The following is a 20,744-nucleotide window of genomic DNA, read 5'->3' on the forward strand; positions in this document are numbered from 1 at the left end:
TAGCTATTCAGTTATTTACCAGTTCATAATAGATAAATCTTCGAGGCTCTTGCTTAAAGCGTTGCAAAATTGACCACCATCATCGTCCTCAGGCTTGAAACCCATACCGAGGTTATGTACTAATCCTCGTCTACCCTACTAGGTAGGTACCTCATACGAATGAGCAGAGAAAAGACATAAAAGACAACCATGTATAATATTACGACGCAGGTAGCTTGGAGATTCTGCCATTTAATTCCAGTAAGCAGCCTCGGTAACATAGCATAAAATCCACTATAGCTGACCACGGCTATCGGGGGGCCTACTACTGGCCGATACGTAGCTGTGGTAACTTGGAACTTCCGGGGGTCACATCTATTCTCGATCTCTCCAAGATCTTACTCCCCACCATTATTATAGGATCATATTAGTCGGGCTGTTTTGCTTAAGAGGAAGAAGAAAATCTAGAATTTCGTCAAGCCTGTCTGTCAGTTGTGTTTTTAGTACCATAATATTCGAGTTTCTCGCCTGAACAGACATGTGTGGCTATGATTTAGGCTTGGCAGTGTGATTGTGTCGAACTCGTAATTAGTTTTATTGACAAGCATAGTGGGGGAAATGTATTCATCATATTTCTTGTTTGACGGCCCAGGAGCATCTCGACGGCAGACCCAGTTCAACGTCCAAGACGGAAGTGATTAATAATCGCCAACTTCTACCGGGATTCTTCTGACTGGATGAGAGTGCCGGCAACCCCGTACTCTCACATCCCTGGAAAAGCGTCAGGAAAGGAGACATCCGATGCTGACCGGGTAAGGAGTACATAAAAGAATATGACACTTTCCGACGCCCTGTAGAGAGGCAACGTTGTGTTTCACGCTGCGGTATCCTTGGCAGATATGCTCCGCACATATACGAGCATCGTATTGACTAAACCCTTTACGTCAATTTTTTTTTAAATCTCCTAGCAGCACTACTGTTAAGAAACTCTGTAAGAATACTGCTGTCTGATGCGTGGCAGAGCCAAAGACGCTGCTCAAGGCTCACATGGTCTGGCCTCTGCTTTCCCCTTAATGCTGCATCGTCGACTTCTTCATCCCCGGTCACCTCGTATCTTGATTCGTATACGCACTGACAATGAAAACAATAAGCATACTTTTAGCATCAAATTGCATGTCATCTGAATTCGTATGGGCTATCAAGACATCCATCTTCCTATCTTTTACGAGACATCTGTATATATAACGAGCCTGTGCCGCATCTACTGAGGAGGCAACGAGAAGAAGAAACATATAGAACTCTCGGCCCGATCGCTATGACTTTCCTGCAGACTGCTCTGCTGGCTCTGGCTGGTGCTTCTCTTTGGTCGCCTGCGCTATGCGAACAAGTCTGGCCTAATGCTCGTACTGACCGTCTGGAGTGGCTGTTGTATGAGCAACTGGGTGGTTACGCTAGCCCAGGCATTGCCTTTTTTGTTCATGATTGCGTTGGCATAGGCAACGAAACCCAGGGGATAAATTTTGGAGCAGAATGGCTGTAAGAAAGTACACCAACAACAACATTTTGCGTTGTCCCCTCAGATATTGCTTGCGAAGCAAAGTGGCCCAGAGGCGTGTCTTTGTCTTTCATCGGATTGCTAACCAGGGCGCTACAGGAGGAACGCTTACCACGATATGTCCACAGCTGATGTTATCGCTGGGACAGGAGGACTAGATGCCTCGATCATCCACGAGTTGGATCGTGCGGAGAATGTGGGCAACGCTTTCTCGGAGACACGGGATAGTTTCTCGGGGTTAGTGACAACCAGGTCTTCTTTGGCAGACCTGTTTGCACTCGGCGCCGTTTTCGCTATTGGAGCTTGCTCCAATGGTACCATGATCATCCCTCTTCGTGCGGGAAGGATAGATGCCAGAGAAGCGGGACCAGCAGGCGTCCCTGAACCGCAGCAAGACCTCGCCACCCACACCGCAACTTTTGCGAGGCAAGGTTTCAATGCCACTGAGATGATTGAACTTGTGGCGTGTGGACATACCATTGGTGGCATACATGGCATTGATTTTCCTGAAATTGTCCCGTTTGTGCCTAATGACGATCCGGTATGTATCGGCTGCCTGATATATTTGCGATACAAGAGGCTGAGTACTTATGGCCCATCATGACTAGGACGATGAGCATACCGATCCTTTCGACACGTCACTTCGCTTCTTCGATAGCAAGGTGTAAGTGTGGTTCGTTCTTTTCACATCATCAGATGCATATTTCTAAATTTTTATGAAATGCAGAGCCACCGAGTTTATTAGCAACACGACTAAGAACCCCCTCGTATCTGGAGCAAACGTCACTACTCGATCAGATGAGCGCATCTTTAACTCGGACGGCCGTGTGACCATGAGAAAGCTAGCCGAGTCTAACGACTACTTCACATCAAGATGCAGTGTCCTGCTAGAACGTATGCTGAATACAGTACCAAAAGAAGTGGTTCTCACTGAGCCCATCGACTACTACCCCGTAAAACCTCGAGCAGCCCAAGTTGACGTTGACGCGTAAGTACATGTATATTTTCATCATAGTGTTCACCTTTTGCACAGCCTCATGACTATTACCCCAATCATTACTCTTTGTACAACTGTGAGGACCTGCTGACCAGAACATTTGTAGCTATGGAACTATGACTTTCTCAGGGGTCATAAGGGTGCGTTGTGCCATTATTATCCGAACAGGATGTTGAAAGAAATTTGTGCTGGCCCACTAACAACCATTTTGGCTACGTCTCAGGTCGAGGATGCCTTACTTACAAGCCCCAATACCCAAGTCCGACTTCATTTCATTCCTCGAAATGCCTCCCACTGCTCGGACGCGTCACCCTGGAGCGTCACTAATGGCATCTCAGGCAACTTCAAACATTCTACCTGTGTATACGCAAAATGTCCTGCAACCTTTAGCTTTTTCGAGTACTCGTTGGTAGTTCCCTCTGCACAAGGTGCTTCGTCCTTCGTGGTTGAGATTGTCGATGGCGACACGGGAGCTTCAGTGATCTACGACAATAACGGAAACGGCTTTCGCACTGGGGAATCGCTTCAGCCTCAATACCAGTTATCGACTCAGGAAACCTTTCTCACTACCGGCCCGGACAATACACTCATTAGCAAGCAACAGCTCAACCTAACTGTAGCAGTTAGTAGACTTCCTGTCGAACAAGAGGCCGATATAGACACAAGCTAACGCGAACTCAAAAGGTGTTGAATGCCGAGCAGTTTACCAATGTTACCGCCATATTTTACGAACCCAAGATTCCAGACATGACTACTGGAGGCTGGAATACAGAGCCTGTAGAGTTGACGTTGTCCCGAAAGGTCGAGGGTACAGACTTTACTTACTATACGACTTCATACACACGTAGTTTTGAGGGTGCCATAGGCGCCCACCCGTTCGATCTTGTGGCAACAGGACCGGGGGTAAGCGTCTCGAACGAATTTATCGACTGGAGTGGGTTTACGTCGATCATGTAACCTATTATTGTTCTTATTTTTGTCTGGTTGTCACAATCCCGGATAGGCAAATTGCATGTGAGCTTGACCGGTGGGACTGATAAAAAGGTTGAGAATTTTCAATCATCACAGGATTAATAAACTGGAAGTTGAACATGAAACATCCAATTTAATTTTTTTAAACTACTTTATAGATTCAATCCTTGAAAGCTATAGGTACAAATTCTTGTCTCCAAAACCTTTCTCCCTGCTCGAACTTTGGCCGCTCGTTTGGATCTGGGCTCAAACATCGAGAAACAAAATCCTTCCACGCTTTTGGCACACTCTCACTTCTCTGGGTCCACGCAACTTCCTTTGCCTCTGGCGGTCTCCTGTCGTAAGACCACACGTCCTCGCTCTGCTCAAAGATCACCCACAAACTCCGCCCTACGCTGTAGACCTCTGCAGCCTCCAACGCTCGTCGGCATTCAAGCTGCCACAATTGGAATACATTCCGCTTTGGCCAAGCCCCAAAATCATCACATAGTGGGCCTATGAACTTTCGATAAACCATTCTTTCTTTCTCGGCGTTTATGAAGACGTCGACGTCCCATGAGCCGTCCGCTTCCGGTGCAAGGAAGAAGGGTGACGCACCACATTGCTCCCAGTCAATGATAATGACGTCGTCTTCGTTGTTCAGAAGCATATTGCTTGGCTTCAAATCCATATGGTACTGCCCTGATGAATGCACAATAGCCATTGCTGATGAAATTTGACACGCCCATTTCGCCTTTGTTGCCAGGGGGAGGCTTGAGTGATTCTCATTGCTTCGACTGATTACCTCTTGCAATGATTGGCGCTCGAGATATGGATACAACGTTCCGCATACGAGGTCGACTTTTTCTGCAATGCCATGATTTACGGATCGAGGTAACCCTGTGATAACCAGGAAGGGTGGAGCACATAGTATGTTTGGATGACTGGGTAGAGAGTAGACGACCCCGAGTTCACGATAGAATATATCTCGCTCGGGTTTATACACTGTATTGCCTTCCAGGAACAAGCGGAAACTTAGTCCTTTATAGACGTATGCTCCACCAGCCTTCTGATCTTTCAAACGAGTGAGAGTCGTCCCTCCACGTCCACCTAATTTATCGGAAAACCGAAGAGACTCAAGTGATATACAGTGCAGTTCGGTCGTCCGAGCTGGTGGGATCAGAGAATCTTTGATGGAAGAAATAGGCAAAAGACTTGTGAGATAATCTCGAAAGACTCTCTCGTGAGAGATTCTGAAAGTCGTTTCACCGTGATCATCTTGCTGGATGTGTACAATGGCATCAGGAAAGCGGAGTGAAGGGTTTGATGCGCAGAGAGGCCAAACGTGCGATATTAAATCGTATATTCCCTGGCGCATGGATTCTCGGTCCGAAAATGTCTTGTTCTCGTCGTCGACTTCGATCTCGTGAAAGCAAGCGACTATGCGGCTGCTGGTGCTGAGCGGCTGGGAGATGCCGAGATTGAATCGAAAAACTAAAGAAAAATCGCCACTGTAGCTCTCAGCAAACACCGCAGTCTCATCTTCATTCCCGGAGATGAGTGTTGTAGAGATTTCCATTGTCAAATAACAACGTTATTAATGCAAACAGTAAAAAATATCCAAAGAGGAGCTTGGGCCGTTGCGTGCCTTCCTTATTGTTGGACAGTCGTGTGGCCACGTGGTGTCCCGTGATGATATGCAAGTCGGATTGCACAACCGCTTCCGATAAGCAATCGCCTGTTTTTTTGTGTGTGTTCGTTATCGTCGGTTTCTAGATACCGTGAAGTGCATTGAGGCAAGATAACAAATCAGTCAAGTCCGTTTACCATCGTGATGCTCGCGAGAGGTTTGTACACGAGGGTTATTCTGTGGTGCTGAGCATTATTGTTGTCCATATGTTTTCTCTCGACATCTCAGACCATGGTTGACAGGACGCTGAATACGACATTCAGCTGAAGTGCAGGCGAATCCTGTCCTAGTATCCCCAAACAAATCTACAGATCAGGTCCAGAGCGGCTATTCCCTTAGCAGTCTCCATCACTCAAACTCATTTTGGCTTCAAGATGGCCCCTCCAACCAATGGCGAGCTGAATGAAAGACGGGGAAAGAATTGCATTGCCATCCCGCACGAGAGAAAGTACTTCCGGGTTGGCACCACCTGGATAAAGCGAAGCCTGCGGCCCTGCGAATGGCAAAAGCAGAATGGCTATATGCACGTTCCTTTATTCAACGTGGAACGTGTCCTTGATGAGGGCGCCTGTCTTTTGTTTCTTGCTCAGACTGGTATCCCTCTCCCAAAATTACTTGGTTGCTTCGAGGATGACGGGGCAGCATACTTGGTTACTGAATATGTGGATGGGGTTGGAATGCTTGATCTTGATGCTGAGAGCCAGTCTGTTGTTAGTGAAGAGCTACAACGCCATATACTCACGCTCAAGAAGCTTACCTCTGACACCTGGGGTGGGCCAGATAACATGGTACCCAAGCACTTGGAAGATTCCCTACATGCAAGGCTGACTCACTGCCAGGTTCTTCCGCCGTATCGTATTATGCGAAAATCCGATGGGCGACCGTGGAGAATGCGTCAGCGGAAGCAGCAAGACCTGGTGTTTTGTCACAACGATCTCTCCATGAACAATGTCATTATTGACCCAAGCACACTCAATATCAACGCCATCATTGATTGGGAATATGCGGGCTTCTGCCCACCTGAGTTCGAATATCCATTCTACCAGAGACCAGGGCCATCTGTCCCATTGGACGGCGAGGTGGACGAGGTTGATTTGTTGACGCGGATGGCGTCTGAAGACAGAGAATAGTCAACGCATAGTTCTACGTAGTCTTACCAGTGTTGGATTAGTGAGTCGTACGAGATCTTGCATTTCATCTTTCGACGCTTCCTAGGTCCATGTAAATATCAGCAGCTGTAATCACCGATACCGTTCATGCGCATTTGTACCTTCAACATCTGAGGTATCTCGGTGACCTCATTTGGGTGTTTGTGGAAGCACTCATCCGTCTATCCACAGGGAGGCAACTCCTCAATTGCATTATATATTTATTAAGAAATAGTACAAACAATTTTACCCAAACTTTTATTTTCTTCCATGTACTTGTGTGCCTCAACAATGTCTTGCCAGGATAGTATCTTGTCTATTATAATCTTGAGTCTACCCGCCTCAAACTCTGGCATATAAGTTTCAAGCTTATCGCGTAGCTCACCCTGATATTCCTCATCGCGGCTTCGCAACGTGGAGCCTTCAATCCGGATACGCTTGAACAGAATCTGCGAGATGTCTGCATCGGGAACCTTGCCGCCGCTCAGCAGCCACAGCAGCACAATGCGACAGTCACGAGCCGCAACATCGAGATTCTTCTGAAAGTAGTCTGCGCCAACATAGTCAATAATAAAGTCCACTCCCTTTCCCCCAGTAGCCTCTTTTATTTCGGAAACCCAGTCTTGTGTCTTGTAATTGAACGCGGCAGTAGCGCCAAGCTGAGATGTCACAAACTCGCACTTCTCATCACTCCCTGCTGTAGCATAAATTGCAGATGCGCCAGCCAATCGCGACAACTGTATACCTGCAACCGATACACCGGAGGCCCCGGCATGCCAGAGAATAGACTTGCCGCTAGTGAATTCCAGTACTTTATGTAGAGATTGCGTGGCTGTGATCCAAGTTTCAGGAATCGCTGCCGCCTCCTCCCAGCTGACAGCATGCGGCTTGTGTATGAGCATCTTGGAACTGACTGCAATATACTCAGCATAAGCTCCACCGTAAGCTAGCCCGAGCACTTCGTCTCCTTTGTTGAAGGTACTGTGATTTCCAGGGCCAAATGTCTCGATGATGCCACTAAATTCGACACCGAGTGTTTTTGGCGCCTGGGGAGGAACAGGATATTCGCCGAGGCGCTGAATAATGTCCATGCGATTAATGCCAAATGCTTTGATCTTAACGAGGGCCTGGCCTTTGCCGGGAGTAGGTTTGGGCGTATGATCATTGATGAAGAGAGCATCACGTTCACCCGTGCCACCTCGGATATCTGTCTGCGTTAGCTAGACTTCGACCAGAATCAGAATAAATATTAACGCATACCAACGGCTTTCATCAGAGACATATTATTGTAAATTAATTTTTACACAGTATTTCCATGATTCTCAAAGCTGAAGTCGTTGCCCTCATTAAATATGGTTTTGTATGGCTTTTTAGTGGTTTGTCTGGTGATGCTATGATGACGACGTTCCTTAGCTTCGGAGGATTGGGGAGTTAAGGGCGGGGGAAAGGCAACGAATCAGTCAAAGCTTTTCCACAACTTCTGCTGTGTTTATCTCTTGAATGCCCATTCGCTCATCAACGTTGTGCTCATGCGGGGAATGAGTTGCCCAATTTGTATGAGCATTAGACGCCTTAGAGAACCAGGGCAGAGTATAAAATGATACTGTTTGGCCTCCAAAGCTGACCACATAATTACCACAACTTTATCTTGTATTTTCGCTAATTACCCTGATCTGATAATTGATTTACCAAAAATGGCCTCCACTAAGCCCAAGATTCTCTTCGTTCTCTCTTCCCATACGGCGGGATGGTATCTTGTGCGTAAATCCCCTCCTCCCCAGGAAATGCACCATGCGCCCTCATAAACCAGACGGTAACAGCCAATTAATTGGAACATGCAGCCTGAGTTTGCACACCCGTACCAAGTTCTCTCGCCCCACGTCGAGGTGTTTACAGCCTCACCTCAGGGCACGTCGACGGTTGATCCTATTTCAGTAAAGCTCTTCAAGGATGATGCATACTGCCAGGAGTTTTACAACACAAAGCAAGACCTTTGGACAACCACTCCGAAGCTTTCCTCGTTTATAGGACGCGCAAAAGAATTTGATGTTATCTTTGTCGTCGGAGGATTTGGACGTACGTCTTGGAGATTCTTATGATTTTGTGACCGCACATAATTTCTGCTGCACCACAATGAAAGTAAAAGGGTGGCATGTAAGTGCTAATACTGTTAACACAGCAATGTACGATCTGGCCACGGATACCACCTCTATTCAGCTACTACGCGAATTCCATGATGCTGGTCGCATTATTGTCGCTCTCTGCCATGGCTCGGCCGCTTTGGTCCATGTTAAACTGGCCGATGGATCACCGATCCTCGCCGGTCATCAAGTAACGGGCTTCAGCAATCTCGAGGAGGAGCAGGCAACCAGCAATGGAATAGTCCCTCCGGGTATGCCATTCAGTCTCGAAGATGCCCTCAACAAGGCCAGCGGCGACAAATATGAGAAGTCAACTGAGGCTTGGAGTCCACACGTCATCGTGGACCCATCTCGAAAATTGCTATTTGGACAGAATCCTAACAGTGCTCATCCATTGGGAGAAAAACTGTTGGAAGTCTTGACTCACTAAGGGCTAGGTAGCAGGTAGATTATCTTAGTATGAGCCCGCTTGCTTATCACGAGGGCCATAACGTTTGATGCTAAAAGTTTGACATTCAATTTACAACAATCACGTATTATCGTCTTATATATATTCATCTGACTGCGTGAATTACCTTCTCGCAGCTTATTCTAAGTGCTCCTTTCTACAAATATGCTATTCACCCAGCGATTGGCCTTCAATTCCCTCTTCGATGTATGCATCCTCGTAGATATATACAAGCTACGCTCCTTCTGTATGTTGCGACCAGCAAGACAAATACAAATATGATAATGATTTGTCTGACACATCAAGGTACCATTCATATGATCGTCTTTTTGATGATGCCTGTGCAGTTACACATTTAAATTCGCCATCGTGTGTACGAAATTGTTTCCACCCAGATGACTCCACCAGCAATCAGTCTCTCTGCCCTCGGGCGTAAATACTCCGGTTTTGGCCTTGCATCGATTCATCATCAAGCAGCTAGCTTTGATCTCGCTAAAAATGGTTAACGCGTCATATTCTTCACCTAATTGTAGCCGTTGAGGGGTTTCTTTGACGTTATTGCTGGCACCATGAAAGATAGCAAGAGGCTTGACTAAGGAAATACACCATTGTGAGCGTGCCTGTTCAGATTTCCCCCCACCCCCATTTTTTCTTTAAAAGAAAATATGACTGCAGCTTCTATTCGTAGAGGATTATAAGGCAAGGAGTATTTCAATCCAAAACACTAGACTGAATGTCTATGCGTACGATACGACGTACACAGGCTTAGACTACTGAGCAATGAGTGACCAGTGCCACACCGCCCACGTTTGGTTCAAGAGATAAGTTCATCTTTCTAGAAGAAATTTGCATCATGGTGCAAGCTGGCTCGACGGTCGATTTTAGAGTGATGGATAATTCTTCTTTTGCTGTATCGACCTCGAATTTTCGCTTACGTTAATACAGTCGAGGCTATTCCCTAGTCAAATGCTTAACGCCGACTGCCCCTCGTCAAAGGTGAAAATGTCTTGCCAGACAGCCACCATTCTATGAGAACGTGGTACATTCACATATTCACTATGAACAATTGAGAGAAGAACTTTATATGGAAGTCGAAGACGGAAACCAGTGTAATATTTAAATACGTGCTAGAAATTATTTGCATGAATGTTTCCGTAAAATCCCCCATGCCCTTCATCTCTGCATAAGTGCTCGTATCTCAATGGCCAGAATCCTTTTCCTTCCGCTTTTTCTGACCTTCTATAAACAAAAGAGCGAACATCTAACATGCCGGGAAGCTATCACCACTCCTTTACGAAAGTAGTCCAAGGAGTAGCTGAAAGAGACTGAATAGAGAGCCCCGTCATGGTCGACAATAGAAGTGAAATCGCCCTGCTATCACCTCTGCTTTTACGCAGAGAGACCATACAGTCATATGACTTGTTGCATTTATTGGAGGGGATCGCAGTTGGAATTGCAGCCTAACATCCTCGATGTTAGTAGATGCCCAAACAGAATGAATGGTCCAAGATCGCTCAAAGAGTTGTGTCTCTTGCATCTTACTTCGTCAAGAAAACCGTAGATGCTGACATATATAAGAGGACTGGATAAGATAGAACTCACTGTTATCTTTGGTGCATCCGCTGATGCTGCCATTGTAGGTGCAATCGCACCAGGTACCGCCGGCGCCCATACCGCCAGGGACGGTGTGGCAGATAACCTGGCACTGGCAACGACCTGTTCCAGCCCTAGCCTCAAGGTTATTGACAGGAGAAGGCGCCGCAACAGCAAGGGCAGAGAACCCGAGCATGGTAAGGGTAGAGATGATGGAAACGCGCATCTTGAAGGTTGATAAGTGGATGGGGGGGTTGTTAAGATGAGGTATGAGTTAGCCTGATCTATTTGTTGATGTCTATGATTTTGAGTGTTGTGTTGTTCTACATGAGAGAGTTTCTAGGGGGGGAAGCAACTTCTTATATACTTTTCAAACTGCGCCCATCCAGGTAACCCAGACCGATACTTCGATCATCACTGATCAAGTATTCCCGTTCTGGAGCCAACTTTGTCGAAATGTACGAGATACCGAACTTCAACGTGACGTATTTCCTTCAGTATACGAAATGTCTAATGTCTTGCCAAGACCATTGTAGTAATATTCCACATCACGGGGAATCCCTTACGTGAGTACTGGGGAATAAGAAGCTGCAGTATCGAGTTCTGATATTTCCCGGGAGTATATTTCCGCCAGTTAAACGTTGAATGTATAAAATGCCAAGAAAGTATTTCTTGGCTTGCAAGGATGACATGTGTTTTCCATTCACCGAGTTCCTGCCTACGTCAAGATTAGGACTACTATAGAAGTAACTATAAATCGCACAGAATTAGGTCATATTCCAATGGCAGGTATTGAGACAGGATTCTGTTACAGACCAACCGATTCTGGTTATTCCTGGCGTTACATTTCAGTCAGTTGTATACGTCGACTCCAAGTCCTAGGAGGCACTCGTTCCTGTTTTTGAGATGGTGAAATATATTTCCGTTTCGCAGCTGTAATCAAATAGTATTCGAAAGTGTGGGGGAAAAAGTCCCCATTGATGCCATCATCATAAGCACTAGTTTGCCGTATTAATCTACAGCTATTCCGAGGTATGGGGCAAATGGTCGGCAAAATTACATACCCAGATCCGTAGAAGAACCCAGGACACTAAAAACTCTACGCGCACAAACTAACGACGCTTGAGTGGTCACTTCAGTGCTCTTATTGCTATAATGTATGTGTATATTCACTTTGCGTTGTCGGTTTTTTCCTTTCTTGGCAGACCTCTTGGCAGACTATGCCACGGCATACAAGCCGTAAGGGGACTGATCTGTTGATCTGTGCTCCATCTAGTTAAGCGTCAGAAGGCAACTTAAACCTTCTAAGCTTAAGATGATGCATGTTGATTCCATTCCCTATTCCCGCAGCAGCCGCTTCCACTCATATTCCGACCTTATCAGTAATATTCCCAGCTGCTAGACTCCCTATATCTCGTATTTCTTCCATTTACCGATGATCATCTTGAACCTAATTAGAGTCGGAGAATCTACGTCTTATCATTTACTTCTGCAATCCACATCGCACGGAAGCGGAACCTCGGAACAATCCCGACAAGCCGTAAGCAATAGGGATACTGCTTTATAGTATATACCGTCTTTCCCCCATACTTGACCCTTCCCCCCTCTATACACCACGCCTTCTTTGAACTGCCAGACGTAATGCAGAAATCTTTGCACATGGCTCATCATTCATCTGAGGATCAATGCCCTGACAATGAGGCCGAAGAGCCGCTGCTCCCTGAGACCGCCAACGTAGTTTTCCAAGGAAAGCAAACGACTTGGCGTTACTTACTCGGCGTTTGCGGTGTTGGGATCCTAGTTGTTGTGAACCTCATTCAAGTGCTCATTATCCTACGAATTGTAAACAACACTAGTGCTAAGCCAAGTGCCAAATATCATCCTGATTGTGAGTTTAATCTCAGCAGTGAGCGCCGAATTGTACACAACACAAGGACATATGTTTAACATTAGATCTAGTTCCCATGCAAGCACTCACCATAGAAAGGAACAGGACTTGGGAAGAGCTCTCCAACCCCTCCTCCGATTCTTTGTGGAACGCGGGTTTACCAGGCATCACCGGTTGGGTGCAGATTGAACACGCCCGAGACTATGACCTGCCACGGGGAATTCCGTCTCTGGGTAAATACGAAGTTTATATCACCACTTGGGGCCATCAGCACCATTGTCTAGTTCGTTGTCCAATCTCATTTCATCAGATTCTTCTTAGGCATACACCACTTATAACAGAGCAAAAGACTAACCTGTTGGTAAACAGAAGATCCTTCGTCGAGAATTTTCCAGCGTCGTGCGTGGCGAAAGCATCCTGATTAACTCGATGGCCAATGGTACAAAGACACCACACACCGAAGCATCAGCCCGCAAGCTATACCACCTAATGCATTGTTTTGACTACCTCCGCCAAACTATTGCCTGTGTTAGCGATTTAACACTCGAGGGAGTCAACAAAGAGTCGAACGACACATTTTTCGACATTGATGGGTACGGTGTAGAACACATGTGTAAAAGTCAGGTGTGTAGACATCAAGGAATAAATTCCCGAATGACATCCCCAAAAAGCACACTGCTAATTGCTTATAGAATGCCGTTGGGGATTGGCTTCTTTCTCATGCGCCAGAGGAAGAGGGTTACACAGAGCATATTGAGCTCTGATAAATCTCGTCCTACTTTATTTAATTGATTATACAAAGGAGGGTGTACTTGTATTGCTCAGATATCTATGTAAAATAGTAGTTGGGGAAGGGTGGCTCACGAAGAGGCAATTGTGTACAACAGAAAGTTCCATGGCCACCACGATAGGCCCTAATAGGATCACTTTCACGTAATGCACATGAGCGTTTTCGTCTGAACCAAGTCGAATTGCGCTCCGCGAATCGTAACGGGAAGCTACAAAGATTCCCACGAGCAAATGTCTGTTAAACCTTGTCCCATCCACAAATGAATGTGTACCGCGGGCCCCTTACGCCCCTCAGGACACCGCCTTCTCTTGCATAGATTATCTACTGGGCAGTTCAAAAGCCTATGCTGCGTCGAATCCCACAGCCCTTTATTTTCAATACTTCAGCGACTTAAAGAACGCAGTCAGAGTCCTCCAAGTATACCAAAAGCAAGCGACCCGCCTAAACGACGAGGAATGTGCGAATGTCGGCTTTATATGAACGACGGGAAGGCTACGCCACCGGTGAGAAGCCGCGATATGATCTAGGGAGCGCGTGACGGCTGTCACGTCCATAACCTCCTTCATATCGTCTACCCTGTCGGTCCGGAGATCCGCGGGCTCCGGGTGGAGTGGCTGGCGCGACGAGGCGACGCTCCACGAAGTCAGACGCAATTACAAGAAATCCAGAAAGCCCTGCGGAAGTTGGCTTAAAATAATGTACAGTTCTGCTTAAGATTGTAACTGTCATCCCAATATATGAGGCAGAATATTTGGTAGAATTATTGCATCTAAGAGTGTTTCTCAAGGAATTACGGTCAGTTGTCATGGTGTTTATTTTATACAATACATCGGCTTTTCGAGTCCAGTTTTCCGGTTTGTGCTATAAATTTTGCAGTCTAGACTAATTTACCTTCTTGTTGCGTTTAAACACGTGTTTACTACCTAAACCATTTCCACCTGAAGGCACATGTTTGCTTCGCAAATAGCCAATTTCCATCAAATACATGACATTCATGCGAACCGCATCACGAATAGATCCATCTTCTCCGTGATTGGATGGCGACTTGGCTTCGAAATACCGTCCTGCACTGGGTAAAAAGGATTGAACAGCCCACAGGGGGTGATCACCCCCCTGTCCCTCGGTGTGCCCCGTCAGTTTGACAATCCATTCTTCCATCTCAACTGGGCGTAGCTTCGTGTTTGTAGCAGAGGCGATGATACTCCAAAATTCTGATACCGGTATACCGTTCTCAAATTTGAGTATGGAGTCACTCGTGGGATTGCCATAGATGCTAGCCAATGCAATTTCTTCAGCCACGCTGCCGACATCAGACATGAATAGCCAGCTTTCCTGGTCGACAAGTGGAAAGCATTGCGTTTCGACTGCTCCCACAGTCAACCTCCAGATGAAGTCATCTACGTTGGCAACACCATTTGATGGAGTACCGATGATCAAACTAGGACGGGCCACTGTAAAACACTGTTTGCGCGTAGGATCTCTTTTCAGATATTCTTGAATCAAGCGCTCCGAAGCAATCTTGGTCTGTATGTATCCCAAAGCCTCATTAGACGTTTGTTTCATATCCAGAGTGGCATCTTCCATCCGAGCAGAGACGTAAACAAAGTTCATGGGCAACACAGCCTGTTCCACAGCTTGTAGTAGCGTAAATGTGGACAGAACATTAGTAGACCTCAGAGAATCGTAGTCCTTGTGCCAGTTGACGTCACAGCCATTATGAACAATGGTATCAATCTCCCCTTCCTTCAATTTAGACCACAAAAGGTCATCCAGGCCTAAATGAGGCAGCGAAAGGTCTCCCAGCCATATTTCGATTCTTGACTCAAACTCGTCTCTCCACCAGCCGGCTGCCATGGCGGAAGTGATGAGCTTCTCCCGAGCATGGCCTTCGCTGTCTGCTCTTACATGTAAGGCAACATGCGCAATTTCGCTTTTCATGAGCAATTGAAACAAAATATGCGAGCCGAGATATCCAGTTCCTCCTGTTAGAAAAACAGTTTTATATCCGTCGAGCTTTTTTCCGTGAAATGAAAGCGACTGCGGCTTGATATTCTCCAACCAATCTCCAAATGATTTCTGAACTTCGAAGTCAATGTCAAAGTTTGGGTCTTGCTCCATCGCCTCGCCACAAGCCTCTGTACGGATAAGCTCAGCTAAAGAGGTAATATTCGAATCCGGGTGTAGTATTGTCTTCACACTTATAGTTGCGTGGTATGTTTCCAATATATGTCTTCGTAACGAGATGGCGCTTATTGAATCAATACCCGCAGCTACAAGCCCAATGTCCCAACCATATGTGACAGAGTAAAGACTGCTATCGATGTGTTTTGAGAGAAGCGAGGCAACCTCACCACTCAGAGACATTGCCAACGAATCACCCTCTGGTATGCTATTGGACTGAAGTATGGAGTTTGCCAATGTTCGCATGGTCGATTCCGGCACTTCAGTAACATAGGATAAAACCTGCTTTCTATCCAATTTTCCAGACTGCAACAGTGGTACCGATGACAACACAGCATATACAGTTGGGATCATGTAAGGGGCAAGTTCCGTGGCCAAATGGGCATCGATGGAGCCGATTAGTTTGTTTTTTCGATCAGAACTAGTATAAAACTGTATGTTCGTCTCAGACAACCCGATTTCTTCATCGCCGGTGTGAATGACAGCAACTAATCTTCCTGAAAAAGGACCAGAACGGGGGAAAAGGACTAAACCATGCTGCACTCTGTCATGTTTTAACAGCTGATTCTCAATCTCCGGTAGAGATACTCGCTGGCCTCGTAACTTCACTTGGGTATCCTTGCGGCCCACAAAAATGAGGGAACCATTTTCGTCATACCGCGCTATGTCACCAGTTTTATAGAGTCGAGAGTACTGTGAATTGTCGCCGATGATGCCCTTTAGCCATTGGGGTGCATCAATAAAGGTATTTTTGGTTCGTTCTTCATCATTGAGATACCCTCGAGCCAAGATCGGCCCCTCTACTAGTAGTTCCCCATCACAGCCTGGCCCTAACAATTGCTCGGGATCATCAGGATGAACAATCCAGCAACGGCATGTACTGATGGACTTGCCAATGTTCGTAGGAATAGTTGCAAGGGTCACATTTAGGTTTGATGAACAGCAAACCGCACACTCACTGGGCCCGTAACCATTGACTAATGCTAACTTGTTCGCCCAAGTCTTGATGTCATCGGGCATCATAGCTTCGCCAGCTAGTACCAGCGTTTTCAGAGTTGGAACAGACGATGGCTGGATCGTTCGGGCGAGAGATGGTGTTATGATGGCGTAGTCAACAGCCTTGTCATTAATAAAGCCGACTAGGTCGTTGACCCTAGTGTGTTCGTCAGGGATACAGATGCAACCACCGACCATGAGAGTCGTGAGAATCTCGACGAGGCTAGCGTCAAATATGTATGAAGAAATTTGGAGAACTCGGCATCCTGGTGTAAGCTTCAAGGCGGTGGCATGCCCACTTGCTCCTGAACAGAAGTTACGATGCTCCATTAAAATTCCCTTTGGCTTTCCCGTGGAACCGGACGTGAAAATAACGTAGACGGCGTTTGATGGGGAGGCTGGATAAAGTAGAGTGCTTTGTGGATCAAGACTGTCCAGAAGCTCTTGGCAAATGACAACAATCCGCTGAGGATAGCCATTGAATGCTGCTTGAGTGGTGGGAGAAACCAGAACAATATCTGTGTCAACCTCGCTGATAATTTGCTTGATACGCATTTCTGGAAACGCAGCATCCATAGGCACAAATGCCCCGCCAGCTTTCATGACAGCTAGCATTGCAATGACTGTCCACGCGGACTTTTCAAAACATAGAGATACGAGCTTTTCAGGGCCAACACCAATGGTGGACAAGTAGGATGCCAGTATTGTTGACTTTTCATCCAGTTGTTTATATGTGAGTTCCATATCCCAAGATGAGATGGCCAATTGATCTGGATTTCTCAGCGTTTGCATAGAAATGACATTGTGAACGCAATCTTCGACTGCTTCGACGTTTGCAGAATTAAAAAGAAGCTGCTGAGAGATAACATCATCATTTGGTGATTCAGTAGATCCAGCAGCTGTAGAATGTATGGGGTAGCCGGACGAGGTTGCCATATTGTTTAAGGATCAATGTAAGATGGAAAGTAGAGATTAGGGATCTATTTAGAATGTAGGAGTAGTGAATATAGAGTGCATGAAGGATGTCTAAGATACCATTAGGACCTTAATATAGTTTTTCTTTGGGCTATTATTCTTTCTTTACGATTTAATTATTACGTATATACTGGCGTAGAAGCAGTACTCTCTGTGTATAAAATGTGCTGGGAAAGGGGTTGACCCCTAAACCAGGGTTGCGAGATCATATTACAATATAGTGTCAATCTACTTGTATTAACCCAAAAGATGGCAATTTTCTAAATCGGTATGTATATAGTTAGTAAATATCTGTAAGAAACATACTTAGGAGCACCGCTGACCACCCAGCTCAAACTATCAGTTTATCTTGGTAATCGCGCATAGCAACCCTTGTTTATTTATTATTTTTTTATTATTTTTATTTCCAGCCGCTACGTAAGCTTGTTACACATCCTTATCTAGGCGCCGGGCTGGTAGGAGCTGCTTTGCCGGGTCCGTACTCGCTATGTACTGTACGGAGCAACACTCCGTATGGCCGACAACGAATGCAAGGTTCTTCTATATGGAAAGGTCATCTGACATAAGACCTAGGAGTTTATCAACCATCTAAAATTTTGACAGTTGGTCAAAGCTTGCTAAAATATGCACTCCCTATCTGTCGGCCGATTTCCCTGTCAAGGCATTGCTTTAGGTTACATTCATCAGCCCGCTTGTGGATATGCTGACAATCATTCAATCCTTCGCAGAATATACCAATCAGCAAATAGCATATCTACTCTTACCTAGGACTAAGAATCACATGTATCAATGGCCGTACTATTATAAAGGGTGTCAAACGTATTCCCATAACTTGGATCTCTCGATCCTTTGTATAGTATTTTCTGTATTCTCATTTGATCAGTCTTCATGAAAAGTATGCAGAACAAAGTCCTGGGTCGAAATGGCCCTCAAGTTTCAGCAATCGGCTTTGGAGCTATGGGTCTCTCAGGGTTCTATGGTCCTATCGAGTCAGAAGAGCAACGGTTGGCCTTTCTAGACGAGGCTTACGAACATGGAGAACGGTTTTGGGATACAGCTGATATCTATGAAGATAGCGAGGTGCTGATAGGCAAATGGCTTCAACGCAGTGGCCACCGCAGCGATGTTTTCATCGCAACCAAGTTTGGCCAATCAAAGGCAGGAATCCATGCTATCCGCTCAGATCCTGAATATGCCCATAGTGCTTGTGAGCGATCCCTGCAGAGGCTCGGGGTGAAACAGATTGATCTTTTTTACTGCCATCGTCTTGATCGGAAAACGCCGATTGAAGAGACTGTGAAAGCCATGGTGGAATTGAAGGAGTATGTTGGAACTGAGCAAAATTTACACAGCACTCACATTGACTCAGTATAACAGCGCCGGAAAAATAAAATATCTTGGTTTCTGTGAGATTTCTGCAGCCAGTTTGCGCCGAGCCTTCGCAATCCATCCAATCACAGCTGTACAAGTGGAATACAGTCCTTTTTCTCTCGATATTGAGCGCAATGATCTCTTGAAGACTGCAAGAGAACTTGGCGTCGCCATTGTAGCCTACAGCCCATTAAGTCGAGGACTTTTAACCACCAGATATCAGAGTCTTGCGGATTTTTCGGAAGGCATGCTTTGACTGAATGGCTGAAATTTTCCGGTTTAGGGACAAACAGCTAACAATGAATGCTAGATGATACCAGGAGAGCCGGCCCACGTTTCTCTCCAGATAATTTCCCCCGTAATCTAGAAATATCAAGGTCCCTTTCAATTCTTAGCAGCAAGAAAGGTTGTACCTTGGCGCAGCTCACTTTGGCTTGGCTTCTAGCTCAGGGTGAAGATATTTTCCCAATACCCGGGTAAGTAGCACAATTACATGAGACATGCTTACTGATGAAGAATGTAATTAATATTCCTCTCCTCCAAAGAACAAAAAGTTTGAAATACCTGCGAGAGAATATTGAGGCGGCCCAAGTTCAACTTTCAGAAGACGAATGCAAGTTGATCCGAGAGATCGTTACCAAAGGGGCCGTACAGGGAGCAAGATACCCTGAAGAGTATGTGAGATCTTTTGAAGCATGAGTTAATAAGCGCTGACATTACGATTCAGTCGATCAGCTGTTTTATTCGCTGATAGCCCCCTACCCGAATAAAGGAAAGAGCAGTTACTAGTTCCAAATTTGAAACACTACATCTGAGAGACTCTTAATATATTGTTACATCTACATTATTGTCATCTACGATTGACAATTTAAACTCGAATTCAATGTCCGATTGAACATTTTCGTTTCACTGTACGCAGCGTAGATGCGAGGTATCTTTTACCGGAAAAGTCCATTGGTAAAGTCAGTAAGACATACGTATTCTTGTCACTCAGCCCTGTATAATATACTCCCTACATCTCATCTTTTTAAGCTAACACTGATAAGCTACTAGGTACTACTACTATAGAATCTGCAGTGTGTCTTTTAGCATAAATCATTTCCCCGTTGGTTCCACTTTTAGAGACCAACTGTTTGCTACCCTCACAAGTCTCCGGAAGTGGAACCAATGGAGACCAGCTGCATATTCAATAATGCAGGGGTGCCCTAGGCCCGGCTTACCGTACTAGATACAACTCGGGAAGAGCCCATCTTACAGTGGGGACGCAAAAGTGACGACGAGCCCCACAGTGCATCACCTAATGCCTAAGGAAATCTATACCTGTCACTCCCTTATATATCCTATAAGCCTAATAAGAATTTAAAAAAATAATATTAATATAAGTACTTAAATAATAATATTATATAATAAAGTAATTATTATAATTATTATTATATTAAAATATTAAAAAACTATTTTTATAATAATTTAATTATATTTTGATAGGGATCCTTGATCGGGTCTGTGACCGGTGGTCGGTGCCGGCTAGGATAGATGACTAAGCCGGGCTTTGGCCGGCTTAGTGATATAAAACGAGGAACGTTTCCTCTGGCTAGATAGAAAAATCAAGACATGTTGTTACGACGAAAATGACTCTAGCCGAGACGGCGGCTTCGTTCCAGTTGGAACGAGGCCGCGGCAGCTAGATCAAATGATGCCGTGATCTTGTTCTTGCGCCGTGGTCCTTATAGTGGCTAGACGAGCTAGGTGGCTTGTGAAGCTGTTTAGGTGTCAATGGCCCAGTTCAAAGGTGCGTTCCCTAGCTGTCAACAAAATATTCTTAGTGCTATAATATTATTTATAAAGGTTGTGTTTTGGTGTATACTGTGGGGTCGTCTTGACTTTTGGTGACCCACTGTAGCCGAAGTACAACATCCTACTCAATAACCATAAGCCGGGATGTCAAGCGGTCAAATTCTTCCCCTGTAACTTCTCATTCGGGAAACTGCCCTATTCACGGAAAATACCACTGCAGTGGAGCACTCTATACTTGCATTTTAAT

General features: G+C 45.6%; 8 protein-coding genes across 8 annotated transcripts; 5 read left to right on the forward strand and 3 right to left on the reverse strand.

Annotated features, from left to right (window-relative positions):
* Positions 1-1,652: 1,652 nt before the first annotated feature.
* Positions 1,653-3,488, forward strand: Triagg1_9685 (CAZyme family AA2; the record flags this gene model as incomplete). The annotated part of the gene is made up of 5 exons (XM_062904669.1): positions 1,653-2,075; positions 2,143-2,198; positions 2,262-2,522; positions 2,661-3,153; positions 3,216-3,488. The coding sequence occupies 5 exons, from the start codon at positions 1,653-1,655 to the stop codon at positions 3,486-3,488; spliced, it is 1,506 nt and encodes a 501-aa protein (XP_062751373.1).
* Positions 3,489-3,663: 175 nt separating this feature from the next.
* Triagg1_9686 (uncharacterized protein) lies at positions 3,664-5,061 on the reverse strand (the record flags this gene model as incomplete). The annotated part of the gene is made up of 1 exon (XM_062904670.1): positions 3,664-5,061. The coding sequence occupies one exon, from the start codon at positions 5,059-5,061 to the stop codon at positions 3,664-3,666; it is 1,398 nt and encodes a 465-aa protein (XP_062751374.1).
* A 485-nt stretch (positions 5,062-5,546) lies between these two features.
* Triagg1_9687 (uncharacterized protein) lies at positions 5,547-6,302 on the forward strand (the record flags this gene model as incomplete). Its single annotated transcript, XM_062904672.1, has 1 exon — positions 5,547-6,302. One exon carries the CDS (start codon positions 5,547-5,549, stop codon positions 6,300-6,302), a length of 756 nt encoding a protein of 251 aa, XP_062751375.1.
* A 242-nt stretch (positions 6,303-6,544) lies between these two features.
* Triagg1_9688 (uncharacterized protein) lies at positions 6,545-7,602 on the reverse strand (the record flags this gene model as incomplete). Its single annotated transcript, XM_062904673.1, has 2 exons — positions 6,545-7,527; positions 7,581-7,602. The coding sequence occupies 2 exons, from the start codon at positions 7,600-7,602 to the stop codon at positions 6,545-6,547; spliced, it is 1,005 nt and encodes a 334-aa protein (XP_062751376.1).
* A 412-nt stretch (positions 7,603-8,014) lies between these two features.
* Triagg1_9689 (uncharacterized protein) lies at positions 8,015-8,891 on the forward strand (the record flags this gene model as incomplete). Its single annotated transcript, XM_062904674.1, has 3 exons — positions 8,015-8,077; positions 8,141-8,396; positions 8,500-8,891. The coding sequence occupies 3 exons, from the start codon at positions 8,015-8,017 to the stop codon at positions 8,889-8,891; spliced, it is 711 nt and encodes a 236-aa protein (XP_062751377.1).
* Positions 8,892-12,143: 3,252 nt separating this feature from the next.
* Triagg1_9690 (uncharacterized protein) lies at positions 12,144-13,154 on the forward strand (the record flags this gene model as incomplete). The annotated part of the gene is made up of 4 exons (XM_062904675.1): positions 12,144-12,390; positions 12,462-12,673; positions 12,760-13,014; positions 13,083-13,154. 4 exons carry the CDS (start codon positions 12,144-12,146, stop codon positions 13,152-13,154), a joined length of 786 nt encoding a protein of 261 aa, XP_062751378.1.
* Positions 13,155-14,062: 908 nt separating this feature from the next.
* Positions 14,063-17,293, reverse strand: Triagg1_9691 (uncharacterized protein; the record flags this gene model as incomplete). The annotated part of the gene is made up of 1 exon (XM_062904676.1): positions 14,063-17,293. The coding sequence occupies one exon, from the start codon at positions 17,291-17,293 to the stop codon at positions 14,063-14,065; it is 3,231 nt and encodes a 1,076-aa protein (XP_062751379.1).
* Positions 17,294-18,229: 936 nt separating this feature from the next.
* Positions 18,230-18,706, forward strand: Triagg1_9692 (uncharacterized protein; the record flags this gene model as incomplete). The annotated part of the gene is made up of 1 exon (XM_062904677.1): positions 18,230-18,706. The coding sequence occupies one exon, from the start codon at positions 18,230-18,232 to the stop codon at positions 18,704-18,706; it is 477 nt and encodes a 158-aa protein (XP_062751380.1).
* Between the last annotated feature and the right edge of the window lie 2,038 nt (positions 18,707-20,744).

The sequence above is a fragment of the Trichoderma aggressivum genome (assembly GCF_033847375.1).
Source record: "Trichoderma aggressivum f. europaeum strain CBS 100526 chromosome Unknown scaffold_057, whole genome shotgun sequence".
NCBI lineage: Eukaryota > Fungi > Ascomycota > Sordariomycetes > Hypocreales > Hypocreaceae > Trichoderma > Trichoderma aggressivum.